The sequence below is a fragment of the Eurosta solidaginis genome, chromosome 3 (assembly GCF_040869045.1).
Source record: "Eurosta solidaginis isolate ZX-2024a chromosome 3, ASM4086904v1, whole genome shotgun sequence".
Lineage (NCBI taxonomy): Eukaryota > Metazoa > Arthropoda > Insecta > Diptera > Tephritidae > Eurosta > Eurosta solidaginis.
This window is the reverse complement of record NC_090321.1, coordinates 260,076,097-260,097,389: the sequence shown is the minus strand read 5'-3', so window position 1 is coordinate 260,097,389 and position 21,293 is coordinate 260,076,097. Positions and strand designations below refer to the sequence as shown.

Genomic DNA, 21,293 nt, shown 5'->3' with positions numbered 1-21,293 from the left:
CCAGTGGCTCGGAGTATGTGTTTATACTGGAACTAAGTACTATTAATAGCCATGTTATGAGCTTTTCTGTGGTCGGTTACCCTTCAGCCAACCGTAAATGATTTGACATCCAAGTCTCGTTCTATCGCAATTCCAATACAATATCTGTTTCTTTGGAATTATTCCTGACATGTGGTGTATATCGCAATGCCCGTTCGCTCTCTCGCACATATTGTTTTCCGATTATGTCAGCCTTTATATTCACGGCAACATCAACCACTTGGTCTTCGGTAATTTATTTTACAAGTAACCGGATATTCTAGATACTCAGCCTCAAATCACAGTCCTATAAAAGCTTGTTATGGTCGTCATAAGCAAAAAGAGAGCCTTGGTAGTATTTTTATTGGACGAACGGAGAAACCAGTTCAATCCTTATTGGCCATGGTAGTTCGACTGGGAATACTTGAGCCAAAGAAAACCACGTTTGATTTCACTTCTGTCCTCCACTTGTATTTACACAAACTCTAAAATGCAACTCTTGAAAGCCACTAACGGTAAAAGCAAGATAAGAATGCATATTATCTGAGCTAACTGCAAAACGGAACAAATAATTCCTTTACAATTGAGTTGAAAATATTCGAAAATGAAACTAACAAAACTGAAATGAAGTATCTTCTTAAAAAAAAAATGCTGTAAAATATGTACTGGCAGCGCTACAAAGTCGCGACGTCTCACAGACACAGCCACACGCCGACAATGCACATTGAATCGATAAGCTGTAGCGCCAAAAGCTTTAATTTGAAGAGAAAAAGAAAATGAAGGAAAGAAAATTCAAAAAAACAAAAAATGAAAGGGCGGAAAGTGAAAAAGTTACCAACGTTAAGTCTGGAAAAAGCGACGGTGTGTGGCAATCGAGAAACCAGAAAAAGCAGCTGTTTTTTCTTTCATTTGATTCCTTCTTATATTGTTATACCTTTCATGAAGTGTGGTCGGAATCTTGGCATAGGTACTCCCAACAATAAGTATACCGAAATGATCATGATTTAGTCATGTGTATCTGTCTGTCTGTCTAATCCTAGCTAGTCCTTCATTGTTTGAGATGTCTTGATGAACTTTGGTGACCAGGTGTATGTTGATGCCCGCATTGAAAGAATCTGAACGAACCAATACCGATTTTATCACACTAACGATTTTTTAAATTTTTTCCTTCTCATTTTAATGGCCAGAAGCCACCCAGATGCTTAAGTTTAAATATGGCTCGCATTGTTGTCTGAAAGAATTGTCAAGATCGGGAATATATAATGTATATCCCATGCAACCGATTGTTTAGATAAGAGGTTCATCATCAAAGCTTTCTCCGTATAAATTTGTGTGAGAGTTATCAATCAACTATTTATTTTAGAGGAAAAGTTTAAGGATATTTTGGGAAGGAGACTTCACAAAGCATAAGCCAAAGAATAAATAGAGATACATCTATGAGACCTAAACCAGAAAAAAGGAAGAGCTAGTCCGGCTAGCAGCGTTTTTCCTTGATGTAAGTCCTACCGCATCAGACTTTCACTTGTCCAATCGCTTTTTTAGTGTATACAGTCAATGTGGAATCTTTTGAGAAGTGCAGATCTCCGGGTGTAGATGGCAATTATTCATCGCTAATACAGCAAGCGCATCTGCTCATCCCACACTTCGTCTTTGTTCTGCACGTTTCTTGACATCCAGGTTCGTTCGTTAATACGTCTCACAGCGTTAGTATAGCGCTGCAAAGGCGAAAAATTAAGAGGCTATCCAAAGATGGGTAGACATTTTCCTTTGAACGAGAATAGCAGAAATCCAGGGTAGCGAAAAGAGCAGTTCCGGTCAACACCACGAAAGGTTGTCCCCAACAAGGGATCCTCGCACACCTGTTGTGGAGGTGGAGCTCCGATATGGGGCTTAGCAGCAACCCCTTAAAGATGTCCATAGTCCCTTTCATTAACAGAATATTCCCTTTCACTAAGAGAAAAGTCATACCGGCCTTACAGCTATAACTTTAGATGGCGTGACACTGCATTTGGTACCGAAGTAAAGAACTTGGCCGTCATCTTTGGTGCCATACTTTTATGGAAGCAACACTTTGATTCCATGTCAAATACACAAGGACACAATGTTCACAATGGTGTGCAAATGTCTGACAGGCAAATCATGGGCTTCAGCCCACTTGTTCTGAGGTGGATGTATACCATAATAGTAATAGTCATTAAAACTTATGACCCGTTAACCTGGCCATCGAGAACAACTTGATTAACAACTTGACAGTCGCTAGCGAAACTATAACATTTAACGTGTGTATTATCAAACCCCTCTACATGCAGCCATAAAGCAGTTGGCGCAACGAACCCTACATAGTATGGTTGACCTAACCTAACTTAGTATGGCCAAGTAAATATCGTACAAAGAAAAGGTTATTTCATCCCGCGGAGGGTAATGAGCGGGAAGATAGTCGAGCGGGGGAAGCATTGACTGTGCAATCGATTGGGTTGGAGTGATATCTGCCAGTTGGCTGACTGGAAATTAAGGAGTATATTGTAACGAATTTACTGCAATTCCCCTTATTTGCAATCTTCTGCTAACGTTCGTATCGCTAAACTGTTGAATAAGTAACTCTAATATTGAATAATGGAAAAATGGCCTTTATTAAACAATAACACTTATACTTGGCAACTAGCTTGCTTAATAACCAAACTGACTGATAGCTTAAATGAAACTGATCTCTCGCCTCCACTGTTGTCGCCCTTTTATACTGTCCGACCTCCTCGTTTCATATTTCTAAGCTTTTCTAATTCCAGAACTTACTAGTTAGTTATAAATTTCTACAACTACATATGTATAATTTTTATAGCTTCTCTCATACCCCATGCGCTTGGATGCGTGAGCGACACTTCCACAATCACAATTGCATACCTTTAGGAGCATCTCAGATAAGATATCTGCATGTGTTTGTGCATCTCTTCTCCGCCGCGTGGACGTACATAGACAAAATGATTAAATTATTGATGTGCATTCACGTCACTGCTTAGCATCGGCATAGAGTTGGCAGTACCCCTTAGTGTTGCTAACATTCGTAACACTGCCCTCCACCTAAGTCTGATCGTCACGATCAGACAAATCTCTCAATCTAAACACTGCTAGCATCTCCAAATGAACCACCCTTCTATTTTGTGGTTTCCCAATTATTTTTATGCGGTAGATGACATCACTAATCCTCTTCACAACTCTGTACGGGCCTTCCCCACTGCACTGATATTTGGATGGAACACTTTTCCGCCGGTGAGGGTTTTATAGCAGTACCAAATCTGCCTCCCGGAAACCTTCCGAATTATTTTCCTTGTCGTACCTGTATTTCATCTTACTACTCATTATCCTGGTTCATTCCTTCACACTCTCTTGTTTGGCCAATGAACTACTTCGTAGAGCTTGCACTGGACGGATTTGCTTTGCATAATCAATATCGTTCCGACGCCTTGGCTTGAAATCACCCTTGCATTCTTTTTGCGAAATTCTTTTCTTCGTTTTAGTACGTCCGTTAGGGCTTTTCAATGCCACTGTTTCTCTCACAGGTACTTCGGTTTTGATTTCATTGACCCATTCGTTCCATCAACCCTTGCCCGATCTGCTACCTATGACCTTTGCGGTTTTTGTCGGATCTCTTTCACCAGCACTCGATTACTGCTGAACCCTTCTTCCAAACTGAAGTTAAGTGGCATATCCTTGTTCTCATAGCGCATAATATTTCTTGGCATATCGATCCTGATGTCATGGTCAACTAAGAAGTCCACTCCCAATATGACTTCATCAACGATCTCCGCCATAACGAATTTGTGTAGAACCATGACTTTCCCAATTAGGACTTCACATATCACTTCTCCCTGGACTTGGTTATACTCTCCTGTAACCGTACGCAACCTTGCTCCAGGTAACGGTTTTATTCTCCTGTTGACTAAATCAGATCGAATCAAGGAATGAGATGCGCCCGCATCTACAGTCAGTACATGCTCCTTGCCATCCACGTTCCCTTTGACGGTAAGACTGCTTGATTTCCTTCCAATTTGCGACACAGATATCACAGGACATTCAATAGCTGGAGCTAGCTCTCGATTTTTACATCTGGCACGCTCTTGCTCATCTCCTCCAGCTTTGCGTTTACGGCCACCCAAGTTGGAACTACCAGGACCAAGATCGCAATGACGTGCAATGTGACCGGGCTTCCGGCATTTGGAGCATTTGATAACTCTTTCACTCCACTTTTGCGATCCTTTCAGCGCCTCCAATATTGCGTCTACCCGCTCTGGCATTTCTACTTCCACACGGCGTGCTTTGAAAACTGGCTTACACAGAAGCGACTCTGTTTCCTGAATCAGAGCATGTGATACCGTTTCTGCGAATGTTAGTTTTGGATTCGCATATGTAGCCCGCTTCGTTTCCACATCTCGTATGCCATTTATGTAGCTCTGGATTTTTACCCTTTCAGTGTATTCCACGGGTGCGTCCGCATTTGCAAGATGAGCCAATCTTTCAATATCTGAAGCAAACTCCTGCAATGTCTCATTTGGTTTCTGGTAACGGTTTTGCAACTCAATTTGGAATATCTGTTTTCTCTGCTCGCTTCCATAACGTCGTTCTACAGCAGCCATCGATGCTTCATAATTGTTCCGCTCTCCTTCGGGAATCGTCTGTAGGTTTTCGGCTGCTGGCCCCTTCAATGCCACGAACAGTGCAGCAACTTTATCTTCCGAATTTCAGTTGTTCTCTGCTGCAGTCTTCTCAAATTGTAGCTTGAACACATGGAAAGGAACAGGACCGTCAAAAGATGGAGTTCTTACCTTTGGATTACTCGTTGAATCTGCTGGGCGATTTAGTTGCAACTGCTCGATACGTCCTCTCAAAGCATCCACCTCGGCTTCGATTTTTTTCTCAAACTGTAAAATTTTTGTATCCTGGGCCTCCAGCTTCGATGTTACCCTTATCTACTTTGCTTCCAGCTGCGATGATATGCGAGCCTCCTGTGCTTTCAACTGCTCAGCCAACTGAGATGCCATATATGTCTTTTGCTCTTCCAGTTGGGATGCCATATATGTTTTCTGTTCTTCCAGTTGAGATTCCATCTTGGATGTAATGCGTGTCTCTTGTGATTCCAGTTGAGATGACATTTATGACGACATTTCTGAACCGCGTGCCTCCTATGCCTCCAGTGGGGATCATATTGATGTTACTTTCGATGTTTGTGCAGATATTGCAGCCAATATCATGTTCAAGTCTGTGCTCGTAACTGTCTGCGGTGTTTCTTCCATTTTTGTTGTTTCCTCGCTATCAAGATGAAAGTCAAACTCTTCCACGTCATCAAAATCTTCTAACTCAATTGCCTGTCGTAATCGTTCTTGAAGTTCTAGTTTAATGCCAGTTGTATTCAATCTACGGCTTTCCAACTCCTTCTTCAGTTGCTGGATCTTCAATTCACTTAACTTTGGCATGTCCAAGTTGTATTCGAAGTCTTCGGAATTTATTCAACAATTCCTCTTCTGACACCAATTGTAACGAATTTACTGCAATTCCCCTTATTTGCAATCTTCTGCCAACGTTCGTATCGCTAACCCGTTGAATAAATAACTCCAATATTGAATAATGGAAAAATGGTCTTTATTAAAGTACATCACAATAACACTTATACTGTCCGACCTCCTCGTTGCATATTTCTAGGCTTTTCTAATTCCAGAACTTACTAGTTAGTTATAAATTTCTCAGCTACAACTACAGATGTATAATTTTTATAGCTTCTCCCATACCCCATGCGCTTGTATGTGTGAGCGACACTTCCACAATTACAATTGCATACCTTTAGGAGCATCTCAGATAACATATCTGCATGTGTGTGTGCATCCCTTCTCCGCTGCGTGTACGTACATAGGTGTAGACAAAATTATTAAATTATTGATGTGCATTCACGTCACTGCTTAGCATCGGCGTAGAGATGGCAGTACCCCTTAGTGTTGATAACATTCGTAACAATATGTTGCTGTAAGGGAGGAAAATGAGAGAAAAACACTGGTGCTTGGGAGCTGTTGGACAAATCGCTACGTAGCGAACAAAGGCCTCTCCATAAATAAACTAAGAATATTTACGGGTTTTCTTACAAAACTTTGCAGACTTAACAGCCAAAAGCGAAAATTGGGAATACAATGAGTGATGCTTGCCGTTTTAGTGATTGAGCAGCGGCCCGGCCGAACACATCCTCTTCAAATGCGAAGCAATTTGAAGACGTGGGGCTACGTTTTTGGGCTCGCCATGGCCAGAGTTTCTGCACATACAAAACCAAGGGAACAACTTGCATTCACTAAAGGAATCCGATCGGATTAGGTGCTGTGAAGAACATGACGTCACAATAGATCATTGGTCGCAGTGCAATCCCCAACAGTTATATATTGTAGCGAATATTAGCAGTTCTATACATGATTATGCTGCTACTAAATAAATGCACAACAACTATAAAGCAAGCAGCCACACATATGTACTTGTAAACATAAAATCTAACAGCAAAAATAACACAGCCCCACAGAAAAAAATTGTGATGTTCAACGAAGGAGACAGCTCAATTCTTATGGATTTTTGGTCGCTGGACACAAAGTCGTTGTCAGAATGCAAAAGTTGGCTCTTGTGTTTTTCTAACTTCAAAAAACTACCGTTTTTCGTCTCAAAAACACGAAAAACGGGAGTTTTCGAGGTTAGAAAAAAAAACAAGAGCTAACTTTTGAATTATTGCAACGGATTCATGTTCAGCGTCCAAAAATCCAATAGAATTGACCTGTCTCCTCCGTTGATCATTCCACTTTTTTCTATGGGGCTGTGTAATATTTTACATACACAAATGTAGGCAGCAGCTAAGACAGCAGAAGTTGTTACTCACGCATACACACGCATATAACTAGAAGAGAAACGTAAATATCAGACACATAAATGAGACATAAATAAGCACCTATTCGCGAAAATTCCAGACCTTAGGAGAAATAGGTTAACGAGGTGTTATGTGTTATGTGTTGAAGTTATCCGAGAGTATAAAATCAGCTTAAGCTGAGGAATAAGGAATCAGTTTGATATAAACACGTTATAAGTGAAGTATAATTGACATTTTGAAGTACTACTCCCAAAGTAGTCTACATAAAGATCATCAGTATTGCAAATATTGGAGTTATTTATTATTATGCATAATTATCAAGAAGTCCCCAAAATTTGTCACAACATATATCTATAAAGTTTGAGCAGATTATTGTTCTTCTTGATTCATGAATGGTATGAGGTCTATGGCACAGCTGCAAACAGTACTAACCTTAGTTGTTTTATCTTCTTTCATTGTACTGTTACTGCCAACAAACGTTGTGTGCCATACCTAAACTCGTGCCAGCAGCCACACAGATTCACACACAAATATAAATATTTTTATAATTCTACCAAATTTCCTGAATAAAACATTTTCTTTCTACATAATTTTGATTGTTGTTGTTGCTCTTAGTACACATTTAAGGTTTTTAGTTGATGCACATTTATACTGCATTTACACTGCTAATGTGCTGTCAACTAATGTTAAACCATGCGAAATGAAGACAAGAACCAACAAAGCGTTCTAAATTTTCAACATTCTTGGATTTTGTGTAGTCGCTCGCTTCAAAGGATGAAAAAACAAAAATGTAGTTGTTGTTGTAGTTTATGTTGTTGTTACAGCATCATACGACAGTAATATGCACTGCTTCTATTTAGATGTCGACTGCATTTATTATGATAAAAGTTAATATTTTCCAAAGGCCAGCTCAAGAACCTCAGAAGTCAAATTCAGCAGAGTGAGTTTTTGAGGCTCTAATAATATCACAGAAAGATAATTTCTGCTGTATTAATTTAGTTGACTGAACAAAGGTCTTGCTCTTCATTTCTTTTTTTTTATAGAAAACTGATGTACCAAAAAGAAATTTGAGTATATTAATTTTTTTAATATGAACTCTATACAAAATTTCGTTTGGTTAACACCTACTTGTTTTATTTTAGTGGAGGTCCCAGAATGTGTATAAGCTTGAGGGTGACCTCCCAAAATCAACTGATCACCAAATCAATCGATTTATACACATAAAAGTCGCACTCCTAGTGAAAGTTCTTCTCGGTCATCTTCGTTAGTTGACTAAAATTATCAAGAACGTAGACGTAAATGCTTTTCTTATCGTCTTCTATATTTTCGGAACACAGTCCATAAACAGGCTATCTCTATTGGGCTGAAAAGGCACTTACCGTGGCAGGAAGGGCAGCAGCTGTTATCATTCGAAACAAAAGCAATAGCGAAATTTATTGACTAAATAACATTGCTCTATCCCTGGTATGTAGCATAGTCAGAGCATATAGCCCAATTATGGCACCGCAATGGCTTTATTGTTTAACTCTTTTTCAAGCTACTACCATGCTTTCTCAATAAATGAACTTGGAAAGGTCGGTGCAAGATATTTATTAGTGATTGTGTCAGCGTGTGGTAAGAACTCTTTTTAGCGATTCAAACTGAAGCCGAAATTAGAACAAAACTAAAATCACAATACAACCTGAACTTGAAATCAAGACCAAACTCGGAACCCGTACCGAAACAAGAACTGAATAAACTGAAAACTGAACTAAAGACGTATTTCAAAGCATAAATAAAAATGAATTTGGAAGCGAATTTGAAACTGTAACCGTCACGGTAAATATATTTGAAACTAAAGCTAACAACGCATTTGCAAAGTGGAACCAAACCATGCAACAGAACTGTATAGTGAAACAAATCTGCAGCACAAATTGAATGCGGAACCGAAAATAGAACCAAAATGAGGTACAAGGAGAAACATGTTTCGAGTTTGGAGCTTAACCAGGAACCAGAATTGCATTTCTAAACGAAGTTGATTCCGACATAGAAATCCGACAATCAACTAAAACTATGTATATCTGGCGAAAGAAATGAAATTGGAACCGAAACTGGAACCAAAAATGTATATCAAAACAAAACGGAAAATGAGACTGAACCCGAAACTTGAACCGTGTCTTTTACCTAAACTGAAATCAAAGCTGTACCCAAAGCTAGATTCAAACTTGAGACGCAACTGGAATCTGACAGTCAACTGAAGATGAAAGGGTAACTGAAATTGATAATTGAACTGTGACGAAACTGGTATAGAAACTCTAAACCAAACTGGTACCGAAAATGAAATCAAGACTGTGACCGAAGCTGGATGTAAAATTGTAACGGGAACTAGAGTCTCAAATGCAACCGGAGCTAAAATGAAAAGTGGAACTAAAAGAAACTAGAACAGAAACACTAACCGTAACTTAAAACTTAAAAACCAGTACCGAAATCAAACCTGAACCGATAATGTAAACCAATCCGGGTTCGAATATGAAAACAATACTGAAATCTGAACTTGAGGCGAAATGTAGCCAGAACTTACTTTCTTTGTTTTGTACAGAACTGTAACTGTATCTCGAAGAGAAACTGAAAACAAAACTGGCACCAAAGCGAACACTGAATATGGTACCTAAATGAAAGTTTAACTGAAACTAGAAACGAAGTTGAAAACGATGCTCTATCTTAGAACCAATGCTGAAACCGAAATTAGATTAAAACCCGTAGCTGAAATTGGAAATGAAACAAGAACTGAAAGTGAAACCAAAAGTGGAACAAAAGCGGTACGAAAACTAGAAGTGAAACTAGAACTCTAATTGGAACTAAAATTCAAACGTGCCATAATAGGAACCGAAAGTTGAGCTAAAACTGGATAAGAAACTGGAGATGATACTGACTCGAACCGAATCTTTGAATCAAGCTGGAAATGAAACTGAAACAAAAATAGAACCGAACTGAACCGAAAATAAAAGCTGAAACCGAAACTTTATACGAAGCTGTAATCCGAAACATGACCGAAATAAAAACCAAAAGTTGTGCCAGAAGTTGTGATGAACCCTAATAAAAATCAAAAGTTGAATTTAAATTTGGAGACGCTTCCAAAATTTGAAATGAAAACCGATTTAAACGGAAACCAGATCTTACCTTAAAAAATTTTACTTTTTGACAGAGTGTTTCCTCCTTTAAATGTGCAAGAAAGTTAAGAGGGGTTAGGAGTTTCCTCTCTCCTCGTCGTCGCTGCAGCTGCTTAGGAGTCATAAATTGCGATTTCCAAGTATTCACCAAGTACTCAAATCAGACCGCATCTAATTCTTAGCCTAACTATTGCACAATGACCGAAATCGATTTGTTTTGGAAAATCCAACACTTGCGCCGATCGAGCTAGCCTAAACTTTGAATTAATGTAAAAAAAAACGCAATTTGCATTGGACTTGGAGTTGGGTTAGTAAGGGCAAAGCTGAACTGCCCGATCCGCTCAATGGACTGAATAGAAGACTGAATGAGTCCTAGTATAACCAAAATTTTCACAAACAAACCAACTGAAAACTCCTATCAAAAACCAGGACCTATGTTATAAAATATCTCTGTCCTTTTATAAAATTTTAGAAGTAATTCTTACATCTCCTATCACTGACGAAGCCTTATTTATAAACATGTGACCGTATAAGGCAATATTCAGTCGGAATACCTACATGAGCTTACATTCCTCTCTTGTTGGAACCTAGCGTACATTGATGAAAATAATTTGGAACTTGTTTCCACCTTCATTGGTGCCAGATTGAATATAGCTAGGGACTACGCATTCTGGTTTAAGCGTCCACCTCCAGTCAAAACCTACAGTCTGACCCAGAGTAAAACTTCCATGTGATAAGAGGCTGAGCCAATTTTCGCGGCTGGTTCATATCTATCTGACCGCTCATCCAGTAGTTTATTATCAAAATCAGAAGACTAAATAAGCAATTCGTCATACAGCTTACAAGAATCAAAAATTGTAACTGAGATTATTCAAACGAGTTTATCGTATCCTAAGATTTAAATAAGTGATTACACTACAACAACCTTGCGCATAATTAAGCGTTCAAAATACTACTAATTACACACATACTTGACTTGAGGCGCTAATCAACACATTTCCATTCAATTTATTTTCAGGGTTAATTACGGTAGTTGACATTCCATTGAACCACGGAAATGATTGATAAAAGCAGCAGTTTAGTGTCAGCGCCTATAAGTAGATAAGCGAAAATATTCCAGCCAGCAGCAACTACCTGAATATGGAAACGGAACTGCCGTATGTGTGGGAAATAAAGATAAGTATGCAAATAAAAATTAAAGTATGTAAATAAAAAGTTACCACACAAACGAAAACGTTAATCAAAAACAGTTTTAAATAAACCCTCAAACGAGCAAAGTTCAGAAGCGATAAACTTAAAAAACAAAATCAGCGAATAAAGTGAAGAAATATAAAATAAATTTAAAAGAAATTGCACACTAAAATAACAAAATTTTTTTAGCCAGATTTATGGTCAAACAAAGTAGGATGTGGATAACCAAAAGCGCAAAATAAAAAAATCGTTAGTCAAAATAAATGAGCATTTAGTTTGTGGTTTTTTAGGCTATCTTTGTTTGTAAATATTTGTGTTTGTGCAAGTCATCTACGCCCGCCCTGATGGCTAACAGCCATAGACGACAGTAGTTTGTGACCTTCGATAATCCATCAATTTGCTATTTCTAGCGGATTAGTTAGTGAGCGTTTATAAATTGAACAAGCTTGGGAGTCGTTGATGGGAACTAAAACAAAACTCTGATAAAACAGAAGCAACGAGCAGCAGCTGTAAATTTGTTTTTGGAAACAAACAAATATCCAAAAAAATAAGCGCATAAAAATATAAAAACAAGGAGTAGCAAATTCATTTCAGTCCCCCGCTTTCGAATGACATGATTCATCATCATGTGGACGTATATGATGGCAGCAAGCCGTGGAGAACGGTCGAATGCGATGATGTCCGCTTCGCGGCGTCGCAATGAGAGTGAATCACCAAAATATGGTTACAAGTAAGTGTTATTCATTTATGTATGTATATTAGGGTGGGCCTTATTTTCCAAAGTGTTCCGATTCTCGATATCACCGCCCTATAAACTTTGAAATAGCCTTAAAATTGGTATGTACAAAATTTTGGGCCATTCAAAAAAGATTAAAAGGATGCGCAGCTTGAAATCGTAAAAAAAAATTTATTTTATAATTTGGAAAAAATTTAAACAATGTGACATCAGGACGGGCAAGGCGACAGCTGTTTCGATTATACCTTCTAAATCTCTTCAAAGCCTTTTCTCCCGGGAGTGGGAGTTGAACCCGCAATCCTACGATAGTTGAAAATGGTTATAAACGCATTCAGCTACGTCATGCCTTAGTTGTTGTAAAGTTTTTCCCAATTGCCTTCTTATCGCATATATTATCTTCCACACATCACATAATTCGTATGTAGTTATGTGTTGAAGTTATGCATGTTTGTAAGGCGCTTTTCAGAATTTTTACATTTCTTTGGTCCACCCTAGCTCATTTACTGTGCGCGGAATTGTCTCTCGCTTGTTATCAATAATCTCTACAAAATTTGATTTCAAACGCATTGAAAATTACAAAAATTTAGCAAATAATAAAAAAGTTATAAAATAGAAGAAGTGATAAGATTTCAATTGCAAGGTCAAAACGTTACCGATATTTGTTTAATTTTGAGAATTTCTTTTCGTGAAGTCATTTAAAAAATGCAAGGAATTAAGGACATGAAAACTGCTTTGACAAGGAGTAAACATTTCTAGGATAAAATGTATGAATAAATAAAATGCTTGAAACTCGTCCTTTTTCAGGACTTCAAGTTTTTTGCGGAACCTCTTAATATTTATAGATTGGCACAAGACTTATATTTGTTTTTGCGCTATTCGGATTTTTCTAGGTGTGAGATCGAAATTAAAAACAATTTTGTTCTCTTCGAAGGGCCACCCTTATGTTCATGTGTAAATATGCTAGATGGCGCCATAAGTTTTGCTATAGTAAATGAAAATATTTGAAAAAAGCGATAAGTGCAATCCTAAAAAATTTCGCGGTATGTTGCACCTTTAGAGGGTTCAACCTGGCATTATTCCTTTTTGTAGAGGGTATCTTAAAATTATATATTTGCAAAGCCCATGGGCTCACTTCTTGATACGGGTTGATCTAGAATGGTATGTTGTTGGATTTATGAAACACCTTCTAGAAAATACGTCCACCAAGTAACGCCCGATTTAGCATAAATTACACTAAAATAGCCAGATTTAGGCATACTGAAATTTAGCCTTCGTGCATGCGGTTCTTTGTCCCATACAAGGTGAGGCTTAGTTATTCTACAAGTGGGCTCCTAGTAATCGTCCTAAACCAATGTTTACAAATAGTCAGAGGAAAGCATTGGACTTGCTTCGCTCGTACCATTCAAAATAAATTTTCTTCATTTCTGGCTAGTTTGTCTGTAGACAAGTTATCATAACCTCAATTTATTCAACAATTTCTATGCAATATATAATTAGGCTGTTCAAAACCTTTCTACTTAGACAAACCATCGTATGGGAGTTAAGTGTTCTCATCTCTTACCCTTCAGCGGGGCCTTGGCACCGAGGAGGCCATAGTTATTTTGGGACAAAGACTCTCACCTAGCTCGGCAGATGCTTTCAACATTTTAAGCTTTTTGAAATATATATTCATTTTCATTCAAAGGATTGTGCAGCGCAAACTTTTTAAAGGATTGCCGGTGCAATTTATAGCTTCCCCAACCTAATTGCCAACCTCACCTACCCGTAGCAAATCCTGTTTCTTTAACAGGTGAGTGTCTGGGGAATCGAAGTTATTTATGGACCTAGGGTTTCGGCCTAGAAAGTTCAAAGTGATCATATTAAAACATCACCACGATGGTCGGGCTTATATCTTAATGGTCCTTGTTACTAAAACGTTCCGGATGCATAACCGGCAAAGGGCCATCAACATCGATAACACTCTCCAAGACCGTGAAGATATCGCTATAACAACAATAAAAACGCCTTTCTGTCCTCTTAGTTAGTCCACAGCAAGTTCGTTGATCCAATAGGGATTTCTTTGACGTGTCTCAGGTCGAGTCAATATGCTCGAGTACAACCGAATATGTATTATCTTCACCAAATGTGTTACCTTCATACAGGGATTATCCCATGAATTGGTCTCTTGGAATATGCTGGCGGCAGAATTAAAAAAAAAAAAAAAATTTTAATTTTTTTATTTTCAAAATGCGGGCAAACCAGTTGAGTTTTAACAGTGTAAAATGAACATGAACTTTCATAAAGTGTAATTTCTTCCAAAAATAAAAAGCAAAAGGATGAGCTTTTAGGAGTATATATTGTAAACCATGGTAATAGCATAGTGTACCACCTTTAGATAATAATTCGGCATAACTAAAGCTTCCACTACTGGGTATATAATATTAGGTTGTACTCGAGCACAAAGTTATTTGTACTATATTAAGCTTATAAAAATATATTGTACCAGAATTTCTAATGCACCTTTCTCCTGCTCTATCTTACACTGACCATCTATTTACAGCGTCGGCCGCTCAATGCCATATCGCTCGACCGCCCGCCACAATGTGCTGCCATTGCACTCAACAACGAGTTCAACACATCCGCACTCGACATACGCCTACGCGTCCACTTCAACAACAGCACCCTACTATGAATCGCATCATCGTAGTAGCATCAATGCCAGCGAAATTTCAACTAACTTGCCAAGTGTCAGTACAAGCGCCGCATCAACAGCCAGTCCGCCACCATTTCACACACATGTTGCGACAGCTTCAGCTCTACATCGACTACCTTCATATAATAGCTACCACAACAACCAAACAAACCATCACAATCACCAAAATCATCATCATATAACACATGCAACCGCATCGATAGATGAAGATGGCACAAGCCTTTTTTCTCCACTCTCCCCATGCACACCTCTCACCGCTGGCGATGACAAGGACACACATATATTCGTTTATAAGGGCGCAAAAGCAAAAACGACACGTAAACGTCTAATTGCCAATCATGTAGGCGAAATAATGCGTGAAGAGGATGTTGGCGGTGGAGCAGAAGCGCATCGCATGTTCGTGGATGACAGTGGGGTGGACGATAATGATGAAACAGTTGGTTTAGCGAATGTGGCGGCAAAGCGTGGTCGACGTTATTTTCGTGGCACTAAGACACGTGATGTGGTCACAGAAGCGGAAATGGCGGCAAGCACGTGTGCAAGTGGTGGTGGTGCGGGTGGTGATGCGGGTGCGAGTGGAAGCAGAGAAAACGATGATCCAGGCGTGGGTAGTAGCGGCCCGGATGATGATAGCGTCGAAGAAGATTACCTGGAATTGGAAAGTGGGAAACGTATGTCACAGGTAGGATTTGTTTACATCATTCACTTGTTTGTATGCGCTTAAAAGATAAAGTAAAAATGTATGTTTATTTAAGTTGAAGCACTTTGAACAGACGTGAAAAGATAATTTCACTCTGAAAAACTTTAATTATGATAACTACGATTGTCGTACTTCTGTTCTTTAAAAAATCTGTTACGTAGAGAAAGGCTTGCCATATCGTTTTAAAATTAAAAATGTTTTCGTTTTTTATATTTTCGACCTCGTAAGATCTGCTATCCAAGCGAGTTAGTTACTTAATTCGAAGAAAAGTGAGATGTTTCTATATTCACTATTATTACGGTAAAATCTTAACCAAATCCGATGTAATTTTGGTACCTGAATGGTGTATTACGTGTATTACATTCCAAGAAGATCTGCTTATGAGTTGCCATTGAGGATGACTTTACAAAGTTGCAATCTTTTTGCAAAAAAAAAAAAAAAAAAAAAAAAAACAACAACAAAAGTGTAATAATAATAATACTATACTTAAATGGGTATCAAACGCGTGGGTTGACCACCTTACTTTCTTTATTGTATTTAGTTTTTTTTTCTAGATGTCTAGATGTTGATTGGGATGAAATCTTGCAAAACTCTTCTTTCTATGCTTTTTTACTTACGTGTTGTTTTATTATTTATTATTTATTTATTTATTGCAGCTTAATTAAGCCTACCTTATATCTAGTTAACTAGACGAACATATTCTAATGAAATTAGGGAAATCCTGGTTATTATTCACCTTCTACTAACGTTCTAATCGCTGAAACGTTGAATACATAACTCCAATATTCAGTATTTAAAAATGGTCTTTATTTAGACTACTTTGCGAGTAGTACAATTATACTTAACAACATAATTACTTGCGTGCTTCACTGAAAGCGTGTTAAAATCAAACTGATTACTGATTCCTCAACCTGCGCTGCCTTTATTCTCTCAGTTTTCTCGTTCACCCATTTTTTTCGAGGTCTAGTAATTTCGCGAACAGTTGTATCTAATGCTTGGTTACCAGCCATATATATGCATATTTGTAGTTTATGCTTTTCTACTAGCTATATGGGTTTGATGGTGAATGAGGACAAAACGAAGTACCTGCTGTCATCGAGCAAAGAGTCAACGCATATGCGCCTTGGCAACCACGCTAATGTTGGCAGCCATAATTTCGAAATAGTAAAAGACTTCGTTTATTTGGGAACCAGCATCAACACTAGCAACAACATCAGCACTGAAATCCAGCGAAGAATCAATCTTGCCAATAAATGCTACTTTGGACTAGGTAGGCAATTGAAAAGTAAAGTCCTCTCGCGGCGAACGAAAATCATACTCTACAAGTCACTTATCGTACCCGTCCTGCTATATGGGGCAGAAGCATGGACCATGACAACAGCAGATGAAGCGGCTTTGGGAGTGTTCGAGAGAAAAGTTCTTCGAAAGATTTATGGACCTCTACGCGTTGGCGATGGCGAGTACCGAATAAGATTTAATGATGAGCTGTACGAGCTATACGCAGACATCAACATAGTCCAGCGAATTAAAACGCAGCGGCTGCGCTGGCTAGGCCATGTTATGCGAATGAAAGATGATGCTCCGGCCAAGAAAGTGTTTCTATCGGAACCCGCCTATGGAAGCAGAGGTAGAGGGCGGCCCCCACTCCGTTGGAAGGACCAGGTGGAAAACGATTTAAACTCCCTTGGTGTGACCAATTGGCGCCGGTTGGCGGAGCGAAGGAGCGACTGGCGCGCCTTGTTGGACGGCCATAACCGTTTAGACGGTTAAGCGCCAATTAAGTAAGTAAGTAAGTAAGTAGTATATGCGAGTGTATGTGTGAGTAACTACTTCGGCTGATGACTACATGTGTGTGTGTGAGATATCTCTTCCTTGCCTTGTACATATTTAAGTGTCGCTGCTTGCTGTGTTTTATTGTTGCGATTATTTACTAACAGCATAGTGATGCCAACATTCGCCACAATATAATTCTAACCTAGTTATATCTACGACCTACCGTATAGTGCTGAACTGTGGAAGACCTCCGAATCATGCCAACATTATTTTGATGCCAGTTATCTCTGGTATGAAGGCCATTTACGAATAAGCACGAAGGCGACATCCTAACGGCGATGCACTGATATGATCAAGTGTTGCGTTGCAGTATGTGCTTCGGCGACTTTTATTGTATGCCAAGGAGAGCTTGAAAGAGAAAGAGCTTGGAAGGCGTTTTATATCAGAATACTTAGCAGGCATACATTTGTGTTGATGCTATTGAAACCTGCCTAAACAGTACTAAATTAGTAGTGTTTTACAATGAATATACAATTTTTTGTTTTAGTCTATTGGCATTACATGATTTGGTATAATTTGGTAGCTCGTTATAGCATTTTAATCCCTTATAATACAAGTTATATTTGTCTGCTTCAGTTATATAAGCAGGTAGGTTGAAGTTGATTGCCAGATAGTATGTTTTATCCAAGGTAAAAAGTGAAATTTTGAAACATCTATAAATTGTACTTTTTGGATTAAAATTGATTGGGGTACGAAACTACATACTCAAAAAAATTCTGAGAACTTAAAAAAAAAAGTTCGAAGTTTTCGTAAAATATTCTCAAACTTTCGACCTTTTTCGAAACCGTTTTTAACATTGGCTTACATAGCCCCAGTTACAATATTCAACACATGCTTGAGCATTTGTTTCACAGCGAACAAACACACACAAACTGTTTTGGTTTTAGAAAATGTCACTATTTTTTAACAAATTTCGTTATATTAGAGAGGTAGAAGATATTTTGAATGCAAAACGAAAGTAAATATTTTAGAGTTTAATTTCATGTAAGAAATATATCAATTGATTCATTCGTTGCTTATTTATAGCTATATTAACTACAATTTTATGATTTTTTACCACATTTTGGTAAACTTCTGCGCAACTTTTGTGGTCGTTACATTAAAAAGTCAAATTGAGGAGACTCTGACTTTTTTTTTAAATTTTCACGATACCTGTACCACCAAGCATAGTTTTTTTTCGCTCACGTTTAATTTGCAAGAGGTTCCGATTTGTTTTCCATGTTTAAAGACTCTATCTCTGCGGAAAGGTAATCAAAAATAAATTGTGGGAGTCTCCAATTTTGTATACAAGAGTCTCCAAAATGGGCGGAAAAAATCAAACGAAACTAGTATAAAGGAAGAAAAAAGGAATATTGATTCACCTTAGACGTCTTTACATTATATTTCAATGCATTGCTCATGTAATGTTTTGCGAAAAGACTTTTCGTTGAAAATTTCATATTTCCGTGCAAAAGCGAGGTAGATTTATTTAAGTACAGCGTTTCCAAGATATTTTTCGTCCTATTCTTAAAAGAATTCACTAAAACAATCATAGCATACAGCAATCTCCAACCACAGTTTTTTTGAAGAAAAATTCACCAACAACAAAAGAAGTAAAAAAAAAAATCACTTAACTCAGCGTTGAAAAGGACAAAGAAAAGTTGACGAACCAATGAACACATAAATACATACGTACCCTGCAGTTAAATTAACTCGTTGTATTCTAGAAGCATACTAGATTGACAAAAACATCAACTAGTTAGAGTTCTGTTTCTTCTTTCTTATTAGCAATTAGTATATTTAACACGGCGTTATCCTAAGAAATATCAAGTAAACTAGTGATTATATACACCAAAAACGTACCAGATGCCATACTAGTCAGTATATGCATCCGGGTCATACCAATTAACATGCTAGTCAGCCTCTGCACCAGCGTTTTACCAGATGGCATATTAGTTAGTTTATGCAATTGTATATTGATAACAGCGTTCGCCGGACAGGACCTGCCGATGGGATTTACCTTCTCAGTGTGTATTAGGCTTAGGGCCTTCTTATGTTTATATGTATAAACCGGCTGAGTTGGTAGGTGCCGTATCTCATCGTAGTGCTTGTGGAGATGTTTCCATATCCCTCTGAGAGGTAGGGATAGATCAAGCAGTTGTTTGCTGGGATTCCCCGCTCCCGCCATATGACAATTCAGCAAAGACTGTATGTACGGCATTTCATTATTATTAGTTAAGCTCATTTATCTCACTAATTAGATGGTGTTCAAGGTTTATAAGAAGAGGTCTGAGTGCAGTATTTGGCACGCCTGCAGCCTTTTCCATTGTATTATTCTTAAGTCAGGCCGACCACGCTTTGTGAAAGTTCAGCAAAAACTATCTGTATGGCATTTCTTTATGTTTCGTTAAGTTAAGCTCTTTTAACTTTGTTGGCATAACGGTACACCGTAATGGCATAAACTAATCGAGATAGATATAGACTTCTATATGTCAAAATGATCTGTGCGAAAAAAGAAATTCATTCAGCCATGTCCGTCCGTCCGCCTGCCCGTAAACACGATAACTTGAGTAAATTTTGAGGTATCTTAATGAAATTTGGTATGTAAGTTTCTGGGCACTCATCTCAGATCGCTATTTAAAATGAACGAAATATAGTCCGCCCACTTTTTCCATGTCGAAAATTTCGAAAAACCGAAAAAATGCGATTATTCATTGCCAAAGACGGATAAAGCGATGAAACTTGGTAGGTGGACAATGGGCGTGGCACCGCCCACTTTTAAAAGAAGGTAATTTAAAAGTTTTGCCAGCTTTAATTTGGCAGATGAGTATGTAATGTTCGGTTACACACGAACTTAGCCTTCCTTACTTGTTTTTAAGTCAGGCAGCCAAATCGATAATGCGTATCACATGAGCGATCGACCAATTGCTTTGTAAGTTGTGCTGCTGGCAAGTGACTTCAGGATTTTGTTGTATCTTAGATACGATTTCGGAGGCATGCGCCGTGAAAGTGGGAGTGTAATCGAACATCACCGCTAAGATCTTTGTTTGAATGCATGTCACCGTAACGCCATTGAGGTGAATTCCACGCCTTAAACAGAGTGACTGTGGACTTAAACGGCAATAGTTTCAGATCGCGGCAGGTGAAAAAACAGAAAGACTAGGTAGATAACTATTCATTTTTAAACTTATCCATCTATTGAGAGGCTAGAGACAGTTGCCATTATCGTGTAGACATCGCCATAAGATATGTTGGTAGCTCGTTCTGGTGGAGAAGGGAGATTTGATATCTACAAATTAAACATCAGCAGGGACTGGATGCTACTCTGCACCCCCTTATTTAATTCTTCTACGTTTTGAGGTTTCGCTCCTTTATTGAACCGATGCTTGCCAACTACTCAGGTAATTTGAGGTCCATCTTTTTAGACAAGAATGAAGTGGGAACCTTACGTGTGTTGGAGTAGTGTGCGATAGTTGACTGTTTAAAAAGCTTTTGTCAGTTCAAGTGCCACGAACAACGTTCTATAATGTAGTTTTGGGTGGTTTAGTTCGCCATTAGTCTGGTTGTTAATGACGTTAAGCGTGATCGTAGTGATATGCATTTTACCGAAGTCATGCTGATGGCTGGCTTAGCGGTGGCTTGCGTGTAAATCAGGGAAGGAAAACGGTTTCCAACGAGGTAGTAGGGTTATCCTTTCCATTCTCCGTTAATCTGGAATAACAAAAGCAAAGACGATGAGTAGAAAAGGGATTCAAGGGGTTGTGCAGCGCAATATATAGCTTCTCCTACCCAATTGTTAACCTTCGAGCGGCGAATCCCATTTCCCTAACAGATGAGCTCTGGCGACCCCAAGCTCCCCATGAAACTTGGGGGTGGGGAGGGAGGGATAGCCCGAAGGTTTAGTGTGGCCACATAAATCGTTCTCGAGTTGGTCGGGTGATGTGTTACCGGAGCGTACCGGATCTGTATCCGACAAAGGACCATCACATCGATAATACTCCCCAAAGCCTTCGGGGAGTAACGTTGTCGCTACAACAACAACAACAACGAGTATAAAACATGCGTTAGGTAGTTGATGCCCAAATTCTCAAGGTGTTTCAGCATCGCCATAG

At 38.6% G+C, this 21,293-nt stretch overlaps 1 protein-coding gene across 1 annotated transcript in view; it reads left to right on the top strand.

Moving 5' to 3' along the window:
• The first annotated feature begins 11,095 nt into the window (after positions 1-11,095).
• Positions 11,096-21,293, top strand: part of CngA (Cyclic nucleotide-gated ion channel subunit A) — a 231,406-nt gene continuing 221,208 nt past the window's right edge. The window contains exons 1-2 of the mRNA XM_067776120.1: positions 11,096-11,971; positions 14,517-15,351. Of these exons, the coding sequence (XP_067632221.1) occupies positions 11,868-11,971; positions 14,517-15,351 (939 nt within the window). The 5' untranslated portion in view covers positions 11,096-11,867. The remainder of the gene's footprint in view (positions 11,972-14,516; positions 15,352-21,293) is intronic.